This window comes from Crocodylus siamensis, chromosome 4, assembly GCF_052110815.1.
Source record: "Crocodylus siamensis isolate JL-2025a chromosome 4, ASM5211081v1, whole genome shotgun sequence".
NCBI classification, from domain to species: domain Eukaryota; kingdom Metazoa; phylum Chordata; order Crocodylia; family Crocodylidae; genus Crocodylus; species Crocodylus siamensis.
The window spans coordinates 168,081,462-168,101,947 of record NC_143398.1 but is presented as its reverse complement, the minus strand read 5'-3'; the positions used below and the strand labels follow the sequence as shown (position 1 = coordinate 168,101,947).

At 43.1% G+C, this 20,486-nt stretch overlaps 1 protein-coding gene across 1 annotated transcript in view; it reads left to right on the top strand.

Moving 5' to 3' along the window:
* The window catches only part of KLF7 (KLF transcription factor 7), an 88,074-nt gene that overhangs the window by 59,215 nt on the left and 8,373 nt on the right, over positions 1-20,486 (top strand). Inside the window, exon 3 of the mRNA XM_090044841.1 lies at positions 10,137-10,260. Coding sequence (XP_089900967.1) covers positions 10,137-10,260 — 124 coding nt within the window. The remainder of the gene's footprint in view (positions 1-10,136; positions 10,261-20,486) is intronic.

Below are 20,486 nucleotides of genomic sequence, written 5' to 3'. Positions count from 1 at the left end.
TGAGCTTATAAGAATATGTTTAAAAGGAAATCAGAATTTAGAAGGCTTTATCATTCTTGCTGGGAGTCTTACTCAGCAAGGACAGTAAATGGGTATTCCTCAGCATTCCTGGTGTTCAGCATAGTGACAATGGGTGTTTATTATTATTACTCGGTATCCTTGGAAGTAGCATAGAGAATGGACTATTTCAGCTGCTTTGAATTTAGTCATACAAATTCATATAAATATGAATAAATGCTGTGAGCTACACCCTGTAGTCTGCCTGTGATGTGTGCCTGTTAGAAATAGGATGGAATGACAGTCCTATATGCTCATGTACTGAGTGACTGCCACAGGCTTTGTATGCAGCATGAGCAAGATCATTAGAGCCCGAGCCAATGACACTGAAGTGCCTAGAAAAACTCCTGTTGACCATTGGATCAAGCCCTTATCATTTTGTCCCCATCTCTAAAATGGACGTGATAATTGCTACTGCAAGAAGCATGTACAGGAACTAATTTTGAAGCTGATCATCCTTTTCATTTAAAAACAGTTACAATTTTCTCACACATTATATTTCTTAATCTTAGTAGTGTGCTCCTTTCCCTCTGTTTACCATGTTGGGTCTGTTTCTTTTGTGCTCTTAATGCTTTGGAGGGGGAGGGGGGGGGGGGGGGGGGGGTCCATCTTTCTGGCACATGCCAGAACTGTGAATAAAACACTGCCCTATTTTTTTTCTCCAGAAAAAAACACAGAGAGTTTAAATACTCTCCACTGCCCTCCAACCCGTTATGAAAAAATAGTGCTTTCCATTTCTCAGAAAAAAATCAATTAGTGGTGTGTATATATAGGAATGAAAAGTATCTGAGATTGATTTTATAATTAGTTTTACTGGTTGCAGAGTCCAGTACAAGTTGCAGGAGGACACTAAGGTTGTACCTTTGACCTCCAGAAGATGTGTATATTTAATGGTTCTGGCTGTTCTCTCCTTCTCATAAAGGAATGAACTTATTATTAATGGTAGAGAGTTGTGATGTATTGTGGCTAATAGAATGTGCTGTAAATCAGTGGCTTTTTTTCATTTAACTGTACTAGCAAAGCAGACAAAGGTCTCAGCTGCCTGAGCCATGTGAGTGCAACTTGCACATCTCTGCTGAACCTGGTCTGATACTGTGTTCATTTGGTGGCAAAGGCTTTTGGACCGCAGCAGCTTTGAGTGTCCAGAGGAGAGGGGCTGCAGGAGACAAGTCCTTGTGGTGCAGTGGGGGCCAAAAAGCTTATTATTAAGATACTGCTATTTTAGAGGAGCCCTATGGAATTGTTATTCTTTTGAAAACATACTGCCATCAGAAGTCACGTGCCAATTTTCATTGAAATGGAGGTCTTATCTAATGACCTTGGCTAATAAGGTTTCCTGTTGCAGTGTGTGTACTAGTACTCTTCTGCTAATTAGTAAAACTGGCTACGTTTCACCGGGATGACATGTATAGTTCATAAAAGTACTCTTGAAGCCTTTGGGATGAAATGGTCATAAATATAAAGTATCATAAATATAAAATATCATTCATGTAATGCATCATGTTGGGACTCCTACTGTGATATGGCAGGCTTTTCTTATCAAAAGAATGCAAGGCTAGGTATCAATGCATTTATTGCATATTTCAGCAAGCCACCCTAGGTAGGGAAACATGTACCACAGAAATCCCCACCTCCATCTGAAGTGTTTGCGTTTTTTCCTATTTCTCTAATGATGTCTCTAATTACATTGTTCTGTGAAATATGCCATGGATTGCACAGGTTTCAGCAACACAAATAGTTCTCCTGTGCTTAATGGCACATTAGGTTGCCATCTCTGAAACTGCAAATATCAAAGGATTTTGCAGAAAAGGTGGCAAAGAGAAATATTAAAAGGTTCTTTAAAAAGTGCATCAGATTACTAGATTGCAGTCACAAATCTCTTTGCTCTTGGCCTCCACACCTTAGTTAGAAGAGGAATTCAGGAAATTTGCGCTTTGCAGTTCTTTGTTTCCACAAGAAAGGAGTTGGAACACAAGTTCGGAGGCCTGACTTTCAGTACAAATAATTTGACTGGCATTTGAATCTCTTTTGAACTGGTTTTCTGTTGAATAATTATTTTATCGCCATTTAGGAGAAAGGATAGAAAAAGAGTTTTGTAGATGTGTTTCATGAAACCTTTCTTTTGGGCAATGAATCCCCAAACCAAGTGCAGTAGATCATTGTGGTGGAACAGGTATTGATTTTTGGAGTGTGTGGGAGGTTCTTGTGTGGTTTGTCAAAGCTACTTTTACGCTATGTATCGAGGGACTAAAATAGAAAGGGCTCCTAAGGCTTAATTGTTTAGTTCAAATTTGTAGTGTGCAAGTCTATCAGGATCTATTTCCCCCCCCCTCTTAAAATACTTTGCCTAAATCAACACTTACAGAGACTTTTTACTGGGTCATCAGGCAACAGTGAGAGAAATCAGACAGAGCAGAGGCTGCGATCCTGGAACAAGCTTGGTGAGAGCAGTTTGTAGCACGGGGCTTGGAGCTTCTTCACCGTTTCACTTACAGTCATAGCAAATGAAATATTTTGACTGACGCTGTGCTTGTGGGGAGGGTTATATACATGCCCTCTGGGCATGTTTATTTTTGATTTTATAAAGAGATAGTGTGAAATCCTGACCCTTTGAAGTTGGTGGGCGTTTTGCCAGCGATACAAAGGGAGCCAGGCTTTCACCCGCAGCATTGCTAACTTTCATAATTGTATCATACACATCATGGTAGTCAGTGCTTTGTTTGGGTTTGATTTTTTTTTTCCTGGAGGTCCCAGCTCCTGGAATCCTGTGGGGAGGAAACACTTAGCTTACTGGGTTTTTTATTCAAGTGTCTAGCCCTGCTTAAAAGCCTGACCTGGGTGTATCTTACAAGCTCAAAACCCAAAAGACAGGCACCCAACGTTTATTATTTTTACTTTAAAATCTCATAATTTTGGGGGGGAAGACCTCAGTAAGATGAAGAGGAAGTTCCTGCCAGACTTTGGGGCTGGGAGCAGGAGGAAGGACCTCTACAAGCTGGAGTGAAGAGATGGAGCAAGTCTTGATGTTGGCTACTACTGTTTTTACATGTACAGGTTTTGGAAGAGAACCCTGCTGGGTTTCTCTAATATTTAATGTGGGTGCTTCTGTGTGGCGGGAATGTCAGTGCTGCTTTTCATATTCAGTATGGGCAAATGAAAAAATTACACTGGTGTTATCAGCACTACTCCAGTGTAAAAAAGAGCAGACTGGGTAGAATACTGCACAGTAAGCTTTCCCTGCATCCCACATCTACACATCCGCCCACTGGGAGCAAACTTTCTCCCAAGAGGAGCAATTCAAAGCAGAGCTACTGATGCCCTGCTCTGCTCCATTGCAGCAAGCTCCCACCCAGCTCCCCCAGGTGCCAGCCTCATGTTGGTATAGGGCACTGACATCAGGCCTGTGCTCTGGGGGTGGGGTGAAGGCAGCTGTTTCCCAGCCCCCTGCCCAGTTGGCCAGTGGGGCAGCTGGCAGTAAGACCCTAGCTGGGTGGGAAACCCCAGCGCAGCCGGGGGCTGGGCAGAAGCTGTCCTACCAGTGGCAGCTGGCAGCAAGCTCCTGGCTGAGCAGGGATTCCTCGCCCAGCTGGGGGCTTAGTGCCAGCTGCCCCACTGGTGGGACAGCTCCCACCCAGCCCATGGCTGAGCGGGGAAGCAAGAGCTCCCTAGTTCTGGTGCTGCTCAGCTCCTGGCTCCTGTGGGGAGGCAGGAGCCCCACAGCACAAAGACGGGGGGACAAAGAGGGACCCAGTCTCCATGCTGATTAACTACCAGCTCCTGGCGGGAGCTGAGAGTTGAGCAGCACCAGCACTGGGCCCCCTGCTGGTGTGCCTAACTGGGAGCAAATTAGCTCCCGGTCAATGTCTACCTGAGTCCTCCTGAGCGGCTACTATTGCACAGTTAATCTGTATTTACTAGATCCTAGTGCAGTCTAGTGCCTCATGTAGGCACACCCAAGAAGAAGGAATCACATGGGTACATGAGGTTCCAAATAACCGTGTTCACTAAATATACACAAACCACATGAGCACTAGCTACTTTCATGCCACTGTTGGGTGGGTTCTGAGACTTGGAACATGGTGAGCACCATTTAGACACCGTTCAGGAAGTCTTCCTACAAATCACTGAATCTGGCAAATTAAATTAACGAGCTCGGTATAAAAAGCAAGGATCATGTACCATTAGTCATCATACAAGGCTGACCACGGACATTGGCAGTTGGGGGTTGTGAAATGACTTGGTGGCATTTGATATCGATTGCACTGGACTTCTGTAAAATGAAAGAATTCTTAGTAATACTGTCGAAGCTCACCAGATTGCAGGATCCCTGTGAGGGGTTTGCTATGAACTGGGAAGACACCGGGCTTATAGCGCAAACAATAATGGGCTGGCTTCCTTTGAATCACTGGCAAAATGTTATGGCATATTGTCTATGTGTCCCTGCTGTGGTTGTGGGGGGAAATTAAACTTGTAAAGTTCTTTGTCCTCCAGTTACCAGAGTGAACCAAGATGTGCTGTAGAAAGGACTTAATAGAACGAAAGACTTCTGGGCAGAAGGCCACGTTTAAGATCTCTGCCTAGGCATGTGGAGAATGGTGTGCATCTGCTCATACTACAGTCCCCAGCCTTTGAAGATCTACCCTTTAGGCATATATTTATTACTTTCAAGCATGTGTTTATATGCTTTCCTCAGCTGGGTTGGACTGGTGAATCAGGGCCAGAGCTCTCACTACTAATAACAGCTGAGCAACAGAACCGTTTGCATGTATGTTTTACCACAACAATGACAATGCCCCCCCCCACCTTGGAAGTTGTGTGTAGAGTCTTTGATGCCTTAGGAACTCTTTCTATATTTAAGAAAGTACAGTGCCTTGAGGCCCCAGACTGGGCCACATTGTATTACATACAAGTGAAATAAAGACAGTCCCTTCTCCATTGAGCTCATAGTCTAGAAGTACAACAAGGTATTCTGCTACAGGTAGAGAAAAGAAATATTCACAGGTGGCTGAGACCCCTTACTTTGGCACCAGTGATTTTTCCAATAAATATGTGGCATTATGGAGTGTGCAAAGGTTTCACTAGCACTCATTTTAGAGGACCTGCATGACTTGAATCATGCATGGCCACCCTGAATTCATGTTAATAAGCCATTATCCGCCTATTTAATCTGGTTATTTATATTGTGTATGCATGTGTAATCTAAAATGAAAGACAGTATACCTCATATGCTTTGTAGGGCACCATTCTGTGGGACATGTTAGACACTGGCAAGACAGAATGATCCAGTTTATATTTGGGTAGCAAATTTTTTTAAATGACCATTTGACACTGGTATGATTAGGGGCCTGGAGGATAGGCCATATGAGGAGAGACTCTGTAAATGGGGTGCATTCACTCTGAGTAGAGAAAAGACTGAGAGGTGACTTGATAGCTACCTACACATATGTCAGGGGTGAACACCAAGATCTAGGGGAGCAATTCTTCAGTAAGGCAGCCCTTGGGAGGACAAGGACCAATGGACACAAGCTAGTTCAGGAAAAATTTAGGCTGGACGTAAGGAAAAACTTCTTTTCCGTAAGGGTATCTAGAATCTGGAACACACTCCCAGCAGAGGTGGTGCAGTTCCCATCCCGGGAGGCGTTCAAGAGAAGGCTGGAGAAGCACCTCGTTGAGCTCATTTGAGCCCAATTACCTCTTGCCCATGGCAGGGGACCGGACTTAATGATCTTATAGGTCCCTTCCGATCCTTGTATTCTATGAGTCTATGATTTATGTGCGTGTGTGTTTGCTTAAATGTATAGACTTGTTAAAACACATGCGCAGCATACCAGGCCCTGATCCATCCACAAAGGAGCTTGAAAGACTCTTCACATGTTCACTAATCTGAGGCACTGAAGGCAGGATCAATAAAGCCACAGTCCAAAAAAATTCACCATGCTCTTCATTCGCCCTTCTGAAAGCAGCTCTCAGAAATGTGTGCGGTACAGCTCTGCGATGTTTCTATTTTTAATTGGATTTAGAAGCTCTTAATTAATTAATTAAAAGGGTGAATCCCAGCCCTGTTGGAGTCAATGGGAGTTTTGCCATTGCCTTCAGGAAAGCCAGAATTTTACCATATATCCTTTTGTTCATACTACTCCTCTACTGAAAAAGAAGAGCAAGCAAGACATTTTGGAAATCATCCTGCATAAATCTTTTCCACCACTGCCGCTACTGAGATAGGACGGAGTACCTCATTCAGGTGCCTTTTTGGGACCACTGGACAAGAGGAGATTCTATTTAGCCCGCACCAGGTGAGAATTAAGTAATAAAGAAAAGATGCAGTTAGCGCTTGCTCTCTGTGCACAGAGTTGCTCTCCCTACCTTACCTCCCCCTTCTCCCCTCTGCCCCCCTTTCCCCGAGTTTTGAACAGGAGAGGAGGAAGGGCAGGAAATCCAAACGCTTGGAGTCTATGGGTCAAGGATGCCTTTTGACATGGCTTTAAAGGTCACAGGCTTCTTTGCCTTTATGCCATGGAGTACAGTAAGCAAGCACACTGCCTGGGAGCACAAAGCAGCACAGTCTGACATTTATTTGGCAGTGCATGGCTCCTGTTCCAGAGGAGAAGAGTGAAAACACAGCGAGGCTTGTTGCTGGGCAAAGCCAAATGGGGGATGTTTGAGAGAGCGCCTCTGGAGCTCAAAGAACGTAGAGATGTAACATCCCCTGGGTCTAACAGTAATAATGCTTGGCCTTTATATCTAAAATAACCTATATAGAGACTTTACATTTTCAGGCCTCTTGACAAATGTTAATTAGCCAAATCCTGCTTCCGTCACAAGGCTTATTGATTTCAGGGAACAGCCACAGCATTTGTCCCTAACCCATCTATCCTGTAGTCTCAACTGATGTGGGAAGAGAGTTAGCTTCTCGCACTCCCTTCATAGTGTATGAGCAAAGATATGGCCATAGACCAACATGTCTACCTTCCTATCCATTTCCACAATGAGGTAGGTGTGGGAGAGCTTCTCTTTCCTCTGAAGTGAGGCAAGCTGCATGATTGGCAACATGCATGGCACATCAATCTATTCCTACCAGATACTGCTTTTAAAAATGAAGCATAAGATATCCCAGAAGAGCAGCTGCTGACTGGCACCATCATGAGCAAGATCAAAAGCTGGGGAGTCATTTTTGGATGCCCAGTTTCTAGGTAAACTTTGTTAGCCTCAAGGCACCCCTCTATGCAAATACCAGCTCTGAGCTTTCACCCATTTTCTGACAATAGAAAGAAAAGAGCAACTTTTCTGTTGCAAGTAACTCAGAAAGACCACAGCAGGTCAGAATGTTTTTGACACTATGGATTCGTACTGAAATCTCTGTGTTTATCTTGTGAATCGGGTAGGTGTTTGTATACCTAATCTTGCACAGTACTCCACAGTACCCTTTAAAGGATCTCATGGCAACCTGGTTGAGAATCACTGACATAATATAGAGTGTGCTATATGAAATACAGTGTTTTGGGAGCTATCACATGGGCAAAGCCAGAGCCACAGCACATTGACAGGAAAAGGTACTAGTGTGGGAATGAAAAGCAAGCGCTTACCTCACAATATAGTGCCTGGTGGAAATAAAAACACCTAATAGCTCTTTGAAGTAAAAAACCCCCCATTTTTAACAAAGCTTTACATATTTCTAGATTTGAATAATCTGTTCTGTGTTGTGTTTTATTGGGCTATTCTATTTTCTTATTAGGTATGGCTACAGAGCAGACTACACTGCAGTGTTGAGATACCCAAGCCAGCCTGGGGTATGGGAAGCTGTCTCCTCATGGCAGCAGCAGAGCTCAACAAGGGCTCATTTACCCTGCTTCCCAGTGAATGATCCTCCAAGGAGCTCTTGCTGTCATGGCTAGATTGGTTCCAATACACAGGTCAGCTCATTTAAAGCTAGCACGGGTATCTCTCCTCTGCACTGCAGTCTGCAACATAGACAGACGTATTGTTATAAGCCATTGGTTTTCTTATTGTTTATTTCATTTTTACAGTCCTCTCTGTTTCCTTAGATCTTGCAGTCTACATGAGATTTTCTGTTCTGGGATCTTCTGATCTAGGACCACATCATAAAGTGTGGTGAATTTTTGTAATTGGATTAAATGTCTGTATTAAAAAAAAAAAAGAGCCAAACATTGCGAAGTTCCATGTAGGTTTCAGGAGAAAACCCATTTATAGTACTAAAAACAACTGTATGTAAGTAGACTGAGCTTCAGGGAAAGCCTGGTTTGAAATTAAAATCCTTCTAGCTCTTTTTCCTGCCTCCTACCTTCTCCCACCATGTAGCTTTTGTTCTTTAAGGCCTGTAGACTTTAGTTTCTAGATTGGTGGACCCATATCTGCCTTGGCATTTATCTGCCTGCTGCAGCTTCTTGTAAGGTTTCCTTTCTGCACTGCTTTGGTCCTAGGAACCCTTTTATTTAGTTAGTTTGCTTTTTAAAGCGCTCAGAGTTGAGGCTGAAAGGCTTGAATTGCTGGATTACAGGAGGTATTGCAGTTCATTCTCCTCCCCTGTCAGTGCCAGCTTTCCATTTTATCTTTGGGGCAGCAGAGCCAAGCTTGTAATCAATAATGTTTGGAGAATGGCTAACCACAAAGAAGCTTTCTCTAAGCAGATTGGGTCAAATCAATTCCTGATGTAATCCTGTTGCTGCAAGCAGAGTTACTCCAGAGATGAATATGGCCTATGCACTCTTCTGACCTGTACAATTTGCTTTCCCTGAAATATATGGCTCTTCCTGTTTTGGACTATAAAGTAATGAGATCTTTCTCCATTACCTGAGGAGTATACTCTGTGGCAAATGAAATGTAGACACCTGACACTGTATTTCAGATTTAAATCTGTTATGGTTGAGCAATTGTTTTTTCTAGACAGGAGGCATTATGGACTGTCATTTTTGGTTTGCTTTTTAAAGTCACCCTCTTAGCAGTGCTCAAAATTTTTATAAAAAAAGAAAAAATCCCTTCCTGTTATATCCCTCCATGTTTAAAATTCTTTGTTGGAAGCTTGACAGTGAAATTGGTTTCCTCACCGTGTCCTCTCGTGCCCTGCCTCCTCAGATGCAGCCTCGCTCTGTTTATTGCTGGGCTGCTTTTGAGTGCTGGGAATACTGACATTGATTTTGTGTAAGAGAAAAGCATTTATTCTGATGGGAGGTGGAAAGTGCACACACAGATTTTGCAGTCCTATAAAGAAATGGGAGTAAACAATGAAGGGGTCATGTTTTAGATCTAAAGGGTATCCATTTTAAGATGGCAGTGGCCTTGGAGTAATATCAGTGATTTCACTGGTGGTATACCAGTGCTGAATTTGGCCCCCAAAGCCTGTTTTATAGTATAGAGTGAAAAAACCTGAACACAGCTGACAAGATGGACATCCAGTTGTGCAACCCTGGTTACTTCAATATAACTGTGTGAGAGAGTTCTAGTGGCTACTGGAATAACACCTGATAAATACGGTCCAAAAAACATCAGAAGGTTGTAGTAGCATATCAAATTAAGGGATAAAATGTTTTCTTCTAGCACTTGCTATACTGAAATGTAATGTCTTAAATCAAAGAGCAGAGTTCACTTTATAAATCAACTAAGTAGGAAATATGGCATCAGGTCTTGGTCGGCATGGATATAAATGCTATCTACTTATGTGGAAACCAGAACAGATGACTTCTTTTTAATCAAAAGGCATTTTAAGAACTTTGGGTCTGTTTGTACCAGCAGCCATGTGCCTGTCTTACACATACACTTTTTGTCAATATGTTGTACAGGGGTCAGCAACCTACAAGAGATTTTATCCAGCCCAACCAAGCGCTTGTGCACAAAAATGTGCCATCTACTGACTGCCTGTGACCTGAAGAAGACCGAGCTATGTTAATTTAGCATGCCATTAGTAACAGATTGCTGACCCCTGAGCTAATACCTAGCAAGTATTCACAGTGTTGATTCAGGGAGCTGAAAATGACCCTCTGGTGATATAAGGAGGCACAGGAATGAAAAGGTTAGTTAGGAATAATTTCCCTGCAGTCATGATTGTTTTCTCATTCTCTCTGCAGGTGAGAAACCATACAAGTGCTCATGGGAAGGGTGCGAGTGGCGTTTTGCACGAAGCGATGAGCTTACGAGGCACTACAGGAAACACACAGGTGCAAAACCCTTTAAATGCAACCATTGTGACAGGTAATGCAGACTTCTAAAAATGATGTTCAGATAAATATAGTGGTTGTGAAAGGCACTGCACTGCCAGCTCACCAAGGACCAAAGCCTCTGGTTTTCTATACAGAACATCTGGCAGCAGGTAGTAGGGCCTTAAGTTACCTTGCCAATGTGCCTTTATCCCCTGATCTACAAGGAGGAAACTCCTTTTATAGGATTTACCATATATATTTCAACTGCTAGCTTGTCAGGCTGCCAGGCAGTTGTGGTGATGACTTAAGCAACCTTGGGTGTGCATCTGGGAGGCAGAATGGGGAGGAAAGAGGAGTTCTGAAACGGGATACTTACGTGCTGGGGACTGAACTAAGATTCAACATTAATTCCTACACCTTTTTTTTCCTTATTGCTGCTTAAAGCAGAAACAGATACATGGCCAGATCTTGGTCCCAACAAAGTCAGTGGGAACTTGTGTCATTGACTTTGATGGAAGCAGTATTTGAGACAAAGTACAACGTTGCTCTTTAAAGGATTCTCAGGTGCTGCATTTCTGAGCATCGAAGAGTGATCTAAAAAGCCCTGAAGATAGCCTATGAAGCTCTGTGTTGCCCTTTATAACCCACCAGCAGATCAGCACTGTAGCTTTCCTTCTCTGTGATCCTACATGGCTTTGACAGCAAAGACTGAGCCCTCTCTCTATCCTTCCTGCTTACAAAAATGTTTCTTAAGCCCCACCTCTTTGCTTCCTGGTCCATGTAATGGATGTTACCAGGGGGCTGTTGAACCTCAGAAACTACTGGGAGAGGTGATTCACCACAGCAAGTAGGTGAGAGGGAGAGGTCACATATTCTCAAGTGTATGTCTAAGGTACCCAAAAGTTTAGACAATTCTGGGGACTGATAGCATTTTTCTCTCCCTATGCAGTCAATTTATCATTAACCTTCTATTTAAGTTAACTTAGCATCTTCCCCTATATTTTTGCTTTTCCCTCCTTTTAGAAGCTTAAGAGACAGTTCCTAGAAACCAAAAGCAACCTTTGTAGAACTGCCTAAATGTTTTAGGCATACTTGAAAAGGTTTACCCCAAGGTTTTTAAAACAAGAATGATGGATCTACATAATTTCACACTAGTTGAGAGTCTCTCTCTTGATCCCATACTTGAGATCATTTTAGATACAGGAGGTGCTCTGTATTTCATATTCTGTTGTCTCTCTTTTAAAGTGTAGTAAGTTTCCAGAGCCAGGTTCCCCAATGAGCTCCAGACACAACAACTCTTATATGGGCACCTGATTTTCAGTTGGCCAGATTTTGTTGCAGGGCTGTGTGCTCAGCAGCTGTTACTGAGAACAATAGGAGAGCTTCTGGGTGCCGATTGTAGCAGCCTGAATGGAAGTTGGGCTCATCTAAAAATCTGATCCTAACTGAAGGTGCTAAGTATTTCTGAAAATCTGGCCCATAAACAATTTTGATGGAGCCAAAAGAGACTACCCCAGCAATCACATCTGACAGCACTAACTTTATCCAACAATAGAAAGTATCCAGAGTGGAGACTGACATTGCCCACAGTGAAACCTGGATCCAGTTTAGGCGTAATCAAATGATGTGCTTGTATCTGAATAGGTTATCCAGCTAATTTTATTTTTATATAAAATATTTTTCCTATTTCAAAAAGAAATAGGATTAGCTGGATAACCTGTTCAGATACAAGCACATCGTTTGATTATGCCTAAACTGGATCGAGGTATGCATGCAAGATATTTATAATATATATTTTAAAGAAGCTTAAGAAAAATCACCTTTCTAATGCAGTACAAAGGTTTTTCCATTAGGGTAAGAAAATGCTTTGCAAGACAATAACTGCCCTAGAAAGCCTCTAGGCAAGTCTGGCAAAAACCATGCATGGACAAAGGATGCACAGGATATAAACAGGGAACCCATCCTTGGATAGGAAGGAAATTTGATCATTTTCACATCCTGTCTTTCCAAGACCTTCATCTGAGCAAGTTTGCCCCCCCTCCCAAGGGCTTCCTCTTGGATTCACTTTTGCTTTATCCCTGGATTATCTTTTGTTTGTTCAGAATGAGGGACAGGTTAAATGAAGTACAGGCCTCTGGAGTCTTGCCTTTTATAAGCATCTCTACCAAGTGGAAGAGCATTTCTGTTCTCTAATTTTAGCATAGGGGTGCTTTCCTCTTAAGAAAGTAGCATTTTACCCCTTGACCCTGCTCCCCACATGAACTCCTGGTTTCTGTGATGGAATGGCAACCTTCTTATGAGAAATCCAAGGAGAACTTGTGTAAGGGACAAGGAACTAGATCCCAAAGGTTAGGGCCAAGGTCTGGGACCAGGCATTAAGCTGAAGGCCAGGCATGAGGAAGCGGACCAAGGACTAAAGAGAGGATTAGAGCAGTGGCTAGAGATCTCTGCATTGACCAGGCTGAGCAGTAGTGCCAGGTGGAGCCCCACCAACTGAGTTGCTGTTCTTAGCAGTCAAATCCTCAGCTAGTCTCAGTTACCTCAGATGTAGCTGCAAAGGCTAACTCATCCAGCCAGTGCTTCAACAGCACCAGTTGAGCCAGACCCGTGTTCAGGCTGTCTGTCTGATAATCTAGACATGGTAGGTCTTGACTTCCCCACCCTTGCCCAGGGTGTCCCCTCTTTTCCTAGTCATCAATTTTACATCAATTCTGACTTGGGTTACAACAGGCTTACCACCCCTTCCACCCCTTCTCCCCTGGATGGGCTGGGGCTGACTACCTTGACTAGAATGCTAACTGGAACTCAATAAAACTTGAAATGAAGCTCAAACTGGTCCTGGCAAAAGAGAGGAAGAAAGATGGAATGACTGGAACTTGAACTGGAGGTTTAGAACAGGTACTTAGAATTAACCAGTTCCTTGTCCCTTACACAAGTTCTCAGATCTTGAATGAGAATTGCAGGAGTCAGATGGATATTCTGGAATTTCCAGAATCTCAGGATCTCAAATTCAGGCACTCCAGAAATTTGGCACTCTAGATCTCTCCTGGCACCCCAGGTCTCTGGAACTTGAAGTAAACCCCTAGCACTCAGACAGGTATTCTGGAGCTCAGACCTCAGAATATTTGGACCTCTGGCATTTGGTATGCGGGAGTTCTGGCCTCTGAGGTGTAGATCTGAGAACTGGTAGTCGGAGACCCGGCCCTCTGGAACCTGGACTGGGATTCTGGAGTTTAGCTCCTGGAACTGGTATCTGGAGCTCAGTACCTGTATTGCAGAACTGGCTTTTGGGAGCTTAGTGGTACTCAGGAGCTCAGACTTCTGCAACTCACAGTGGAATGGTGATGCTTTGACTAGCACTCTTGAACTCAGAGAAGCACTCTGACTGGAACTCCAAATTTTAGACTTTGACATAGAACTCTTGACTGATCTGGTACTTGGACTTCTGTCCAGACTGGAGCTAAGATTTTGCAGCATACGTTGAACTTCGATTGGTGCTCTGGAATGCTGATCTGTGGAACCTGGACCTCTGGGATTCTGTATTCTGGCTGAAACTCAGAACTCGTACTCAGAAGCTTAAAGCAGAGCTCTGGAACTTGGGTCTTGGACAGGAGCACTGTTGGAACACAATGTGGTACGCGGGAGCACTGGCCTCTGGGACTCAGACCTCAGAACTGCCACTCAGAAGCTTATTCTGGAACTAAGAGGTACTCAAAGTGGAACTCAGTCCTTGAAGCAGAACAAATACTTCAGCTCTGGCAGAACTGTTACTCAGCACTTTGGATCTCTGCCACTTGGAGCTGGAATTCAGGAGTTCAGTACACTCCACAATTCAGCACTCTGGAACTTACCCTGGTACTCTGGAGATCACAGCAGCATTCGGACTGGTGTGCTGAAGAGCAGACCTCTGGAACTCAGTGTAGAGGTCTAAATCTGAAAACTTGAACTCTTGCTGGCACTCAAACCTTGAAGCAGAACTCTGGAACTCTTATCTGGCCTTTGGAAACTGAAGTGGGATGTGGACCAGTACTCTGGAACAGACTCTCTGGAACCCAAACTGTCAGAAGCAGAACTTGAACTCTGACTTGTTCTCTGGAGCTCATATCATGTTCTCTGGAGAACTCAGACTTCTGGTTTTCAAAAGCAAAACTCTCTGGAGCTTGGAACTCAAACTGCTGTTCAGAGTGAACTTTTGGAACTTAATACTTCACCTGGCAAAGGTACTCTAATGCTCTGCAACTCAAAGTGGAATTTAAACCCAGACTGTTACTTGGACTTTGGACATCTAGAACTCTGAGACTTAGGATTTGGATCAGTACTTTGGAGCTCTGGCCTTGAGAACTTGGACCTCTGGAATTGGTTCTCTGACTTCTGGGGTTTAAAGACGAACTTTGGCACTTGGATAGGTACTCTGGAGATTGGCGTGGCCATTGGACTGATGCACTGAAACTCAGATCTTGGCACAAACCTCTGGAGCCCAAACTTCTAGAGCCCAAAGTAGAACTATGGAGCTTGGACTGGTACTCGTGAACTCAGACCTTGAAGCAGAACTCTGGAGACTAAAATTCAGACTGCTACTTAGACTGGAAACAAGACTTTGAAGCTGAATTTGAAAGCAGATGGGTACTCTGATGCTCTGGAACTCAGACCTCAGAATGGTTATCCAGGTCTTTGGATCTCTGGAACTTGTTAACTCAGACTTCTGGAACTTGAAGCAGAGCTCTGGCGCTCAGACCGAGATCTTGGGCTGGTACTCTGGAACTTGGCACGCAGCCCTGGTCCTCAGATTTCTGAAACCCCAAGCAAAAAACTCTAACACATAGGCCAGTCGTCTTGAATGTGAAACAGTACTTTGACTGGAAGGAAGTCAGCTTGGTATTCTGGAGCTCAGATATATGAAACTCTGGAGATTGAGCTGGTACTCCAATTAGAGTTCTGGAGCTTAAACTTGCACTTTGGAGATCTGATTTCTGGAACTCAGAATGGATCTCTGGCACTTGGACTGTCACTGTACACCTTTGAACTCCGCCTGCCACTTGAAGCAGACCACTGGAACTTTGTACCGCGGAGTTGGAGCCTTCTTAACTCCGACCGAGTTCCGGCTCAAGAACTGGCAGAGGTCTTGAGCTGCGGCTGGTATTTGGAATGGTACTCAAGAGCTTAAAGGAGAACTCTGGAACTTGCATCTTGAGCAGAAACTTTGGAGACTGGCGGTTGAAGCATGGTCTGCTGCTCTCAAGCACTGGCCTCTTGGGACTCAGACCTCAGAACTTGGATTGATACTTTAGACCTCAGACGTCTGGAACCTGGATCAATGTTCTGTAACTCTGAGAAGTACTCAGCCTGGTATTCTCGAAATCAGAGTGGAAACACAGATCTCAGATCTTGAAGCAGAACTCTTGCACTTGGACCTCAGTACAGGTACTCAGGAATCTGGACTGGTGCTTTGGAGCTGTGGCACCTGAACTGGGACTGTGATGCTTGGAGCGCTGGAACTCAGCTCTCAGAATTGGTATTTGAAATCTCAGGCTGGTATGCAGGATCTCAAAGTAGAATTCGATGTTCAGACTTCTGAAACTTGATTCAAACTGCCATGCTGAACCTTGAAGCAGAACTGTGGAATTCTGACCTCTGGAATCCAGATGGAAACACTGACATTTGAACTGGAGTTTGGAACTTGGAATTCAACCTGGTACCTAAAGTAGACCTTGGGAACTTGGCATGGTGCTCAAGCATTAGAACGGTACTTAGGAACTTGAAGCAGAACCGTGGCATGAAGAATCGTGGCACACTGCACTCAAAGTGGAACTTGAACAGATGATCTGGAATTCAGGCTCTGAAGCACAAGCCTACAACTCAGACCAGTACTCTGTCACTTCTTCAGCAAAGTTCTCCTTGACCTCATTTACAAACAGGCATTTCAGGAAGGTTTCTGTCTCTGTGGTGTGCTCACATGAAGTGGTGGTATACCGAAGCTGGTCAAGCTGTAAGGAATCAGGGCATGGAAGTCCATTCCAGTGGGTAGAGCCACAATCTGGAACAAGGAACTAAGACAAAAAGCCAGGAGCCAAATATGGAGACTGGGCAATAAGCCAAAGGTTAGGAGTCAAAGTCAGAGACCCAAAAACAAACCAAGAACTGAAAAGGGACTTGGAACAACAGCCAAAGACTCCCATGCTGAGCAGCTTAAATGCCATTTCCAAAGTGCTTTCCTAAATACCTGGGTCGCTGTCAGCAGCCAGTCCCTGAGAGAAACCAATCCTAGTTACTCCAGGCACAGCTGCAAAGGCTTACTCATGCAGCCAGTGCTTAACCAGCCCCAGCTGGGGCAGGCTTTCATCCAGGCTGCCTGCCTGCCTGAGACTCTGTTGTCTTTTCACTCACTCTTAACCCTACAGCCTCCCTTAAGCCTATGGTAAGTGTTATTCTTCCATATTCACATGCATCTCTCCCTAGCTAAGACTTTCTCTAGCAGCTATCCCTATAATACCTGTTTGTTGCTTTGTTCAAATAATTTGTTCCTTTAATATTGCCAAATACTTTTTCCACTGGTTAACCAAATAGTCACAACTTGGTCACATCTGTTTTTAATCCATCCATAATCAAATAATTTCCCTACTCTCTCACTCATATTTTTCTTCTCTATTCAACAGCTCCCTATGGCAGATGGATGCTCTAGCAGTTTAACTATGCCTGCTTTGACTGTAACATTTTCTTTTAGTTCTTCATAGTTGTAGTCATTTTATCACCAAATTGTTCCAGGACTTGATTCAGGCAAGCACTTTTTTACCATATACTTAGGTTCATCTGTAGTCAGAAAAGTATTTAAGGATGAGCTTATACTTGAACAGGTATTTTTCTGTGTCAGGGTCTGAAAGAGAAGGATCCTCCCCTCTAAACCACTGCCTTTACTTAATCAGCTTCTTCAGAAAGAACGCAGGGAAAAGTAAAACTAGCATTTGTCATCTTCAATTTTCCCCCATTTATAGACACATTCATGTTGTCTCTTTCTGTTTGAATCAATGTCAGCTACTTCTTTTTAAAGCATTATGACTTTAGGCTCACAGAGTTTGGTGTAAAAGCATTTAAAGCACAACCAACCCAAGTCCAAAGAAGTCAATAGGAGACATTAGGGAGATGTCCATGTCTTTGGATCAGTCCTTTATTCTTGGTGTAAACTATCTACAGTGTAATAAATGATGATAAATTTTTTTTTTTTGACAAATAGGCTGTCTTTAAATAAAGTATTTAGTTTTATCTCCGTGTCGTACAGTATATAGATCATTGTTAGTTTTCGATGGCAAACCCCTACCACTTCAAGTAGGAGTATATGGAGTGAGAATGTGTATAGTTTAGAGGTAGCAGGGGAGAAAAGAAAGGGAACTAAAGTGGCTCAGAAAGAGTTCAAAAAGTCTCGAGTGCCTGAGGCACCATGAATATGTTGGTTATCACCAGCATTACATAGGAATCAGAGATGAGATGCTCTTCAAACAATAGGTGATTTTACTTCCTTTAGGTGATAGAATTCGTTAGAACATCAGGATAAGCAAGGACCAGGCAGTGGCCACAAATGTCTTGTGGGGTATATGTATGTTTAACTGAAGGAAACTTGGTGTCATAATCTTTCATATATATAATATTTTGGTATCCTTGGACTGCAAGATGAGGGTTATGTGCTCCCTCCTTTCCCCACTTAGCTGTAGGGCTAGAGAGCTCAGAGGAACAAATCCCACAGAGGAAAATCTATGCAGAACTAAAAAGACAGCCGAACATTAAGTTTTCTTCCCAGTACAAGCATCTTTTCTCTATAGATGCTGAGTTGTGACAGAGAAGAAGGAACAGAGGAACTGGATATACTTAGGAGCATACAATTGTCCCTCTCTCCCCTGCCTCTTCCCAACCCCATCAGGAATTAGGATGCTTTAAAGCATTGTAGGTTGCCCCTACTAGGGACAGCCATAGCAGTGTGCATAAACACACATAGCATTACTGCATCTTGGAGATTGCTGCAGGCTGTACCTTGGCCCAGCATGCTCTGTGTTGCAGAACATAGCTGGGAACTGGAAAAAGTATGTAGATGGAGGCCTGCTCCAAAAATAACCAGGGATCCACAGGGTTCTCCTGCTTGGATTCCTGTCTCCACAATCTTTGTAGGCAGCTCCTTCTTCTGGGTCTACTCTATTACTGGCTGTAGTTCCAAGAAGGGACAATAAGGGCAGACCTTAGTGGCTCCACAGCTCGCATCCTGACATGCTTTTTGATGGTAGGGTTGAGGTATAAAATTATGCAGGGACTTTCTTTTATATTAAATCTCTGCGCCCTCTGGCAGCAGTCTCAAGGGGAAAAAAAATCTAACCAAATTCGCATCAATGAGAGAACCTTCAGAATTAGTCAGGTACTAGTTTAACAGATATAAAAATATACTGTAGCAGACTGTGAGGTTATTGCTATGACAGGCAATGTTGATTCTGTTGTTAACAAATCTTGCCATATTAGTGGCTCAGCAGGCCCTTGATCAGGGTTGCCTGTACCAGAGGAGAAGCACTGTTTGGGTGCGGTCCTGTGATTACCCATAGTCTAAAATGCCAGCTGGTGTTCATTGTGTTGGCACCCATTCAAGCTGTTGCTTTGTTTTTGGCAGCACCGGTCCCCAGAACATACTGCTCTTCTAGTTTGTACTTATGGAAAGATGTCTGTCCAAGAATCCATTTGGGACCCTAAGGCTATAAAATTCTAGCTGTGCTAAATTAGATGCCAGTGGCCCTATGGAAAATGTCCCTGTTTTTTATCAGGTTTGATGTATTACTTTATCTGGGCACCAGAAAGAATGCAGGATTCCACCCCTCCATATTGTTATACATGTTTCTTTTAATTTTTCTTTCTCTGATTTATGAAGATGTATGGGACAGATTTTCAGCTGGTGTCAATCCCTGGAGCACTGTTGACTTCAGTAGAAATCTGCTGCTTTATACCAGCTGAAGACTACTAAATGCAAATTGGCTTCTTGCAGGGTTTTCTTTTTTCCCCCCTGGTCTTATAAATGCATATTTGTAAGGGGAGTGAATATGATAAATACTGGCACCCACACAGGGAATACTGGCAGAACAGCCTAAATGCACTAACAGGTCTTTGCCCTCTTTAATTTTTATGATGCTTCTCTTTCTCTGACTCATGTTCACAAAGCCTATGGGACCTATTTATCGGAATGGCTTCCGTTAAACAATTCTGCATTTTTTTTAACAGTAGTTGTGTTAATTTTCTTACTTGCTGCTTCTTGAGAAATGCAGACCATTCAAGTGTTGTTTTTCTGGAAATATATTTGTTATAAATTTGTATGTATGCATTACACAGATTCTCACAAGCTATTTTATAAAACATTTGTTAGTATTTGTTTTGCAGTGTAGCTTTGAATGGCATGAGAGAATTTCCAAAGCAATGGAACAGGTTAATTCTGAAAATGGTCTCTGCTGCAATATCCACTGGCCTGTAGGTTTTGAAGAACACACAATCCCATCAAAAGTAGCAGATGTCATGTGTGATAGGGTGTTTTTTCTTTTATATTAGTCCATGTGATCATCCTACTAGCCCTCTTCCATATAGGTTCCAGTTCAATCCCCATTTTTGAATGTGGGTGACCAGAATTATATGCAGTATTTCAGATGAAGATATATGGTATTCCACCATTTGTAACAGTGCTAGTACTTCTCTATCGCTGCTAGAAATACCTTGACTGATGCATCTTACAGTTGCATTTACCTTTTTCATGGATGCATCTCATCGGCAGTTCTTAGTCATCCTGTCATTAAGTCCTTCATTTCAGTCATTTACAAGTGATGAGCTCCCACTTTACTGTATTATTACATTTCATCCCTTTCATGTTATTCCAATCCACAAGATTTTCCATTTATTTCTTTATGACTGCCTGTGGATGCCCCATGATTCCATGAGATACCAGAATCAGGCACAGTTGTTCAGGAATCAGAGTCTATACAGGGAATAAATAATCAAAAATAGCTGTTCCATCTTAAGTTCACATCGTGCCTCAATTCAAATTAACTGGCTTATGTAGACATGCCCTCAAAGGGTAAAAAGAGGTTTCTGCTCTCTACAATGGGCATTCTGTGACCCTTTAATAAGCACTAACAACCATTTATACTTTTTGCAAATGCAAAGCTATTTTGTTGAGATGAGGTGGAATAGAGAAAAGATAGAGCACAGAACCTGGAACCCAAAGACTTGGGGCTCATTATTTGTGTTCCGAGCCTTCTTATGTGATTG